Source organism: Trachymyrmex cornetzi, unplaced genomic scaffold (assembly GCF_001594075.2).
Source record: "Trachymyrmex cornetzi isolate Tcor2-1 unplaced genomic scaffold, Tcor1.1 scaffold57, whole genome shotgun sequence".
In the NCBI taxonomy this organism is placed as follows: Eukaryota; Metazoa; Arthropoda; class Insecta; order Hymenoptera; family Formicidae; genus Trachymyrmex; species Trachymyrmex cornetzi.
This window is the reverse complement of record NW_017299882.1, coordinates 196,464-204,267: the sequence shown is the minus strand read 5'-3', so window position 1 is coordinate 204,267 and position 7,804 is coordinate 196,464. Positions and strand designations below refer to the sequence as shown.

Here is a 7,804-nt window from a genome sequence, read left to right as displayed (position 1 = left end):
CCAATATTTTGCAATTTTTAGTAATTAATATTTTGTTAACTATTGCGAAAATTGCAAAATGGTAGAGGACTTTTCGATTCAGTTTAATCCGCTCTATCTACAAAACAGTGATTGGCAAAAAAGGTCGGGACACCCTGTTGTATATATATAGAAAGGACAGTTTTACTGAAGTCTCAAAAAATTTAGTTAGATGTAAAAATAACTTTGTCGAATCATCAAAGTAATTACGTAAAAAAAGAATAATGATCAACGCTGCAAAGTTTTGACATTTTTGCAACTAGCTTGAATAATCTACTAATTTGAATCTTTGAGCATCATAAATAATTATATTATACTCCGACATAACTATTTTGATGATTCAACAAAATTATTTTTAGATAATATTATATTTAATGTAGTATTCAATGTAATAATAATAATATTATATTTAAGGCCTTAATTTCTTGAGACCATCCAGCTCACCAATTGGCCATGAGAAAATAAGAGATTAGCCAACGGAATCCACACATTAGTCATGAAATACAACTCATGAAAATATATTCGCTGAAGAAGACTTGAATTTAGCCAAAACGTACGCTATTGATTGTTGAACCATATTATTTGGATTATAATGAATTTAATCACTTATACGCACCACTTATAGCACCGATTCCTAATTGCCCAACTTACTTATTATTTAATTATTATTATTTTTAGATCTACATCTAACTAAATTTTTAATTACTTAAGCAAAAATATTCTTTCTGTAGATAAACAAAAAGCATTACCGAAAAAAAGCAATGTTTGAAAGTATATTCTATTTTAAAGAGTAAACATGTAATTCCATTAAAAGAAAAAACAAAAAGTTAAACTGTGCAAAATTTTTCCACATAATTTTCTTCTGTTTTTATTCTAAGAAGAACGACAATTATCCAAGTCCTTAGAATCATCTGTATTCCTGCTATTACCTTTTAATAATCATCATCACTGACTCAAAAACTTTTCTGCGTGCGTTGAATTCGTGCATTACAGCCTTTGCAGCATCTGTTGCGTCGTGAAGGTCGAGAATCACCGGCATTTTCTTTACTTTATACTGCAGTTTCGCGTCTTTGAGGCTTTTGCTGAAGGCGTCTCTGGCTCCTTTTCATGAAGAGGAGACAATATCTCGCGAAAACGTCGCGGAGGAATTGAATGAGTTCATTCCTAAATTTTTATCGATGCGAATGATATTCACTTTTTAAAGCAACGTAGCCTTCACCAATACCGGGGTCTATCTTTCCTTCGGGATCGCAGATGTTGGAACCACCGAGGGCCTGCACCAGGTTGCATACGAAGTTGAGTTTCATCGGCCAACACAGCAGCCAGGCCGCAAAAACCGATACTGTATCGTAACACTTGTCGTAAGCGTTAGCAAACATATCTCTGAAAATCAGTTAAATTTTAATGAAAATTATGTTAAATTTCATTAAGTTAAGACATTATGCTAAGGCAAATTAAGAATTTAAAATTAAAAGAAAGAAATATTCAGAAAGTTAACAAATATCACACTTGTAAAGCTTAAAGCAGTGATATTTTTATTAAATTATTACAAAGCATTGTATAGCTATAGCTACACAATAACATTAATAGCTGTTATATGTTGCTATTAATTATATTTTTAAATAGAATTAATTTTTATATTCAAGATTATTTTTCTTTACAAAATGAAAGAATATTCTACATTTTTTATTTGTCATCTTACAAAGAATTAATCGTATCATTGTATTAGTACTGTTATACCGTTCGCCAGATTTGCATGAGAATGAATTCCTAGAAATCTATTTACGAGAAATGTATCTAAAAATTATTAGTCGACTACAAAATTCTCCGATGTTATTTAGATGAAGTCAGTGTTAAATATCTTACCTGCATCGTTCAGCACCATGGCTTAGCTGCTCTTCGCAGCGCGCCTCAATCTTCCTCTTGTACTTCGCCTCGTAAACATCTGCCTCGGACTTCGCGTTCGCGATCTCTTTCTCATGTTTCTCCTCGATCTCGTCGCTTCTTCTCGTATCGTCCTGAAGCTCATCCAAATAGTCGTTCTCCTCTTTCAGTCTCCTCATCTCCTCTTCGCCCTCGATTTCCTCGACTATCGGGCTCATCAAATCTCTCACCGAGGATAAAGTATCCTTTAGCTCGTTCGCATCCGTTTTCATGGCGAGCACTGCCTACGTATTATTAGATACTTTGGTTATATCGGTTGACTTTTTTGAGTGAAGTTTCATCGCACAAACAACTTTATTGCATTATTATTTCAATTAGCAGATATACCTGTTGAAACGGCTTAAACATGAGGTCGAAGCGTGTCTCGGTGAGATTGTATGTCAACTGCATCGTGCAAGCGAAAGTTCTCACCACTTCTTTAGCGTTGTACGTTAAATTGAATATAGGTCCCGCTATTATATATCCCAGAATGAGAGCTCTCAAAACATTGCGTCCAGATCGGCCAAGAAAAGTCGGTATAGTCAAAAGACAGATGCATCTCACCTATTCAAATCGACAGAACGACGATTTCGATGCCAAATATTCTTTAACTGATGATACAATTTTGTTAAAGCATCTAAAAATTTAGATAGTAAGTATTGATCTGAAAATAATCTTGTTAGACCATCAAAAAATAATGTAGGAAATTTTATAAGACATTTAAGATGAGTAATGTTACAAAAAGTTTTGACATTTCAGCAATCAATTTGAGCGATAATTATTTTAATAAATATTTTGATGATCCAGCAAAATTATTTTGTTGGATTTAGAGTTATCTAAATTTTTTAATACTTCAGGAAAATCGTTCTTTCTATGTAAAAACAATTTATATTTGTTAAATATTCTATATATTTCTCTCTAATGTCATGATATAATACATGTTTTAAAAATATATATTTTCTTTAAATGTCGCACATTTTTGTAATGCAGCTAACTAAATAAAAATGTCTCCGTTTCAAAGTTCATATATAAATAGCATGTACAATTATCATAACTACATTTTCTTATTATCATTGGAAATTGCTTCGAATTGCACATTTACTCGACAAATATTTGCAATCCTATATAAGAATCGGACAAGGTAAAGTGCATGACATAAATATACATTAAAGTGCATTACAATGCAATAGAATACGACAAGTTTCAATTTGTCAAATATTTAGCAAGATAAATGCGTAGTTTCGATTCAGTTTATATTAAGCAGTTTATAATAGCAATTAGATCAATATAGTAATATAATTATACAAACTCCTTGAGAAAAGAGTGGGTTGCTTTCCAGCAACGGAACACAGTCATACATTGTGCGACATAGTAATACGTAGTGTCGATTTGTATCTGAAACGTTGCTTAGCTTTTTTATTTCACTGTTAGAATAAAATAAAGAGAAGGATCTCATACATCCAAATATCTTCAACCTTGAAACCCTATTATTGCGAGTTTCACTTCTAGAAAAATAAATGGTAATGAAATGCATGGTGTAAATTTTAGAAAAAAATAAATCGTTATATGAAATGCATGTAAAAATTTGATATTCATGAAATGATATAAATTATAAAACGACACACAGCATTTTAGATTTGTGCGAGTTTGCCGATTTGTCACGATCGAAAAGCATGGAAGTATCGCCTGTGTACGTTGCTGGAAAGAACGTACCTAAGAAACACACCAAGTTAAGAGAAAGTTAAAATGACTTTATTTTGCCGTCATGAATGTCAAAATAATGATTTTTTATTATAAAATTTGACATAATATATATATATTTTATCGACACTAAGAATAAAAAAAAATCATTTTACTTTCTTGTTGACTTTTGTGTGTTCCTTGAATATCTTTCACAGAAAGATATCAATGTTGATGCTTAATCGAGTTAATAAAATAATGTATAAAAGTAAGATAATATAAGAAGGTATAAAAATAATAAGTTAAATTGAGTGAAGTAAGAAAAGAGATTACCTGTATCGATGATGCGCATCCTATCGATAGCATCACGACAAGGATGGCTCCTAGAAAGATACTGGTATATGTGTCAAATTGTAGATCGACGATTATGCCTTCGTATAACACGACAGCTGCGACAAATCCGAAGAGAAATCCGATAAAAGCCCTCGCTTTCCGATGGGTGCCGATCGGATCGTAGCAGATGTGAAACAGGGTTGGACATTTTTTCAGATAATATTTCAGGAAATCCCTCCGCGTTCCCTCGATCAGACGACCGCAGAGATTAATCCGCTCCAAGCCGGGCATCGTTTCCTCCTTTTACGAAATATTAAAAGTCCACACTGATAAGCCACTTTGTCGCGGATTATGAAATGCGAAACTTTTGAGTTGATCTCTGAAATCAGACGAATATGCATTGGTCGAATGGAATCGATTTTTTCCTGGAAGTAAATTTTCTAAGAGGGTTTATAGTTGAGACAAAAGGTACTTACATAATGCTTTTTTATTAGCACCTATATAAAAATTGAGCAACTAAAGAATTTTATAAATTATCAATTTTTTTAGAAAATTAACAGCTAAAAAGAATAATTTATAGAATTAAATTTTTTGTTAATCAAAAGAAACACATAAAAATTTTAAAAAATCAAAAAGGTTTTATTTTGATTCTTAATATCAGTAAACTGTTAAATTTTGTAATAAAAAAATCATCATTTTAACTTTCATTACGTCAACATAAAGCCATTTTAGACTTTCTCTTGACGTGTTCCTTGAGCGTAAGTAATTTATTGCTAACGCGCTAAAAGATTAATCTAATTTAGCTAATTAGCACACGTTGCCAGTGAGAAAGCATTGTATAAACCTTGTTTAGTATATACGATGTAAGATTTATATAGACAATTAAAGACACAAATATTAGATCTATTCAAAATTTTTATTAAAATATTCATATTATTAAAATATATATATTTGAAACAAAATTAAGATAACATAAATTACTGCTTAAAAGTAAAGTTCAACGAAAAAATATTCGATGAAAAATCTTAAAAACATGGAGAAATGTCATAAGTTTGCTAAATTAATTGTGAACTGTTTTATTCATGTGACACCGTGGTTATTATATATGCTTTTCAAAAGTATACTACCAAGATGACAGTAGCAATTACACGAGGAGACTTCCAAGAATCAATTTTCTCCGCGACAGAGGACGATATTGCATTACTAGCAAGTTATGCAAGGCCGAAATGCCTCAAGCGAAGAATTTAAATTTACGAATTAAAAAAATTTTGCAGAGAATGGATAACGAGGGTCATCAATGATACAATCGTCCCTTATGCGAGTCGTCTAAAAGTTGAGGTCACGCACACGTAATATATCATTTATACCATCTATGGAATACAAAAAAGGAATTGGAATTCTTTCACGTATATGACACGTAAATTCCGCGCTATGTATTTTATCTATTTATATATTTTTGTACTTGACACAAATATAATGATTGGGATACCATATAGAATTAATCTCTTTCTTTTATACTGTTTATATATTTTTATCAAATATACGAAAAAATTTATCTAATGAAATTATTATGTGTCTCATTTCTTTTCTAACAGAAAAACGTTTTAATATTTTTTCAATTATTTATTTTTGGGTATAAAAGAGATATTTCTTGAGAACATAAAATTTCTTTAAATTTTATAGCAATTTTTATGGAAAAACTTCTTAATTATCTGCAACAATAATTATGCAACAATAATATAATAATATGAATATAAAATATCTAGTATTAGTTTTCTTTTACAGTATAATAATAATAATTTATATAATAATCTAAAAAATATAATGGTAAAATATAATTTTAGTAATATTTAATAATTTGATAATAAAAAGTTGATAAAAAATTTAGAGAGAGCTGGATTTAGAGAGAAATATCAATTGCATCGACGCAGGAAGTGGCTTCATTGCGCGTATTTTTCTCGATAAATTATGGCAAGGACACAGGAGGACGATTTTGTGCGACTAACGAACCGTGTCCAAGCCCCTTATAAGACATACGAAATAATAAGCTTCATGAGCAGTGGATCAGGAGCAACGCATCGATCTTATCCGGTACGATGAGATACCTAGTCGTCGTCTTTATCACCGTGTGTGTCCTTTCGTCCTCTTCCGTTTTCGCCGAAGAGATGTACACCACGAAATTCGACAATGTAGACGTGGACGCGATATTAAGCAACGACAGGCTGTTAAACGGATACGTGGGTTGCCTGCTTGATAAGAATCCTTGCACCCCAGACGCAGCGGAACTCAAAAGTAAGTATGCGTAGGACAGCGAAGTGTCTGTTCTCCATGTTCCTGTAATCCTTTAACCAAGAGAAACTCAAGTATATTCCGAGACTTGAAACATTCTCAATACAAGCAAAACAATTTTTTTTTTTTAATTTTACACGCACCTTTTCTTATAAATATAAATTTCTTAAAATTAGAATTTTTGAAAAATTTAAATTTATAAGAGGGTGTATAAAAATTAAAAACAATTTTTTTGAAAATTTTATATGCTTTGATATATATTTGAAAAATTTATTTCTCTCAACGCACATTTATATAATGCATTCTGACTTTGTTATTACATTCTTGCTAATGAATGCAAACGAAGTGTCATAATCATAGAGAATCAGTGCAATCCACTTAATGCTACTTCAAAGCATTTAATTAACTATAATCAAAAGCAAAAATTTTATTAACAGAATGAAAGAATGCTTCGAAGCATTAAGTGGACCTTGTATGCTATAAGGCAGATTTTAAAAATCTTTTTTAATTTCCAACACATTAAATAATAAGCCAAATTTGTTGAATCTTATTAAATGCTTAAAGTATAAGTTTTTTATCAGATACTGCAAACACGACATTCAAAAATAAACACAGTAAAAGTTTAAATTTACATTTTACTATATTAAAAGCAATTTTTTTATTGCAATGACAACATTGTTTTGATTAAAATAAGAATAAAAAAAATAATTTTCACAATTAAAAAATATTTTTTACTTCGCTTCTTGTTTATTTCTAAATCTTTTCTCCTCCTTTTCTCTTTCTTAAAATTTTTGTGGCGCACTTCCCGTAAGAGATCCTTTGCGACACATCAGTGTTTTGCGGTAATTGATTGAAAAACCCTGCTCTAAGATCACAATAATTATTATGATCTCTCATTATAACCCCTTTAGAAAATCTCATTGTAACCTCCTTTAGAGAATCTACCGGATGCGTTGGAACACGATTGCGCCGGTTGTAGTGAGCCGCAAAAGAACATGGCCGATAAGATCTCTCATCATCTAATCGACAACAAACCGGACGACTGGAAATTATTGGAGGACAAATATGATCCTACCGGAGCATACCGACGGCGTTATCTGGAGAACAAATCCGGGGACGGAGGCAGACTCGATTAAGATCATTCTCCACGCCATAAGGATCATAATGATCAACTCTAATTCCGACCTTGGCTCTATCCTTCGGACTTGATTGCTCGCCTTGTAATCCTTGTCATATGCGCTGGTTTCACTTTACGTAACGATTGCGTAATGGAAAACCCTGTTGCGTTCCATCATCTTTCGGAACATGGAAGTTTCCATGTATATATTAAGACAGGATATTTAAAAAAATAATAAAATATAAACGCTTGAGTTTCACGTTGCATTTTCGCACTAACGCGCAATTTCTTTTCTTGCTATAAATTTGATTTAATCCTCTGAATCTTAAAAGAATACGTGCTTGCAATCGAATATTTATTAAACGTACACTTGATTTACTAGATGTACTTTAAAGATAAATATTTCATTTAACGTAATGGATTAGAATTCTTGAATTAACAACG

General features: G+C 31.4%; 2 protein-coding genes across 2 annotated transcripts in view; one reads left to right on the top strand and one right to left on the bottom strand.

Annotated features, from left to right (window-relative positions):
• LOC108766106 (DC-STAMP domain-containing protein 1) overlaps positions 1-4,322 on the bottom strand; it is a 7,108-nt gene extending 2,786 nt beyond the window's left edge. The window contains exons 1-5 of the mRNA XM_018515178.1: positions 3,955-4,322; positions 2,290-2,505; positions 1,885-2,186; positions 1,214-1,401; positions 948-1,119 (exon numbers count right to left, since the gene is read on the bottom strand). Of these exons, the coding sequence (XP_018370680.1) occupies positions 948-1,119; positions 1,214-1,401; positions 1,885-2,186; positions 2,290-2,505; positions 3,955-4,245 (1,169 nt within the window). The 5' untranslated portion in view covers positions 4,246-4,322. The remainder of the gene's footprint in view (positions 1-947; positions 1,120-1,213; positions 1,402-1,884; positions 2,187-2,289; positions 2,506-3,954) is intronic.
• Positions 1-7,394, top strand: part of CSP4 (chemosensory protein 4) — a 14,341-nt gene extending 6,947 nt beyond the window's left edge. Inside the window, exons 5-6 of the mRNA XM_018515048.1 lie at positions 6,003-6,246; positions 7,180-7,394. Of these exons, the coding sequence (XP_018370550.1) occupies positions 6,003-6,246; positions 7,180-7,379 (444 nt within the window). The 3' untranslated portion in view covers positions 7,380-7,394. The remainder of the gene's footprint in view (positions 1-6,002; positions 6,247-7,179) is intronic.
• The last annotated feature ends 410 nt before the right edge of the window (positions 7,395-7,804 follow it).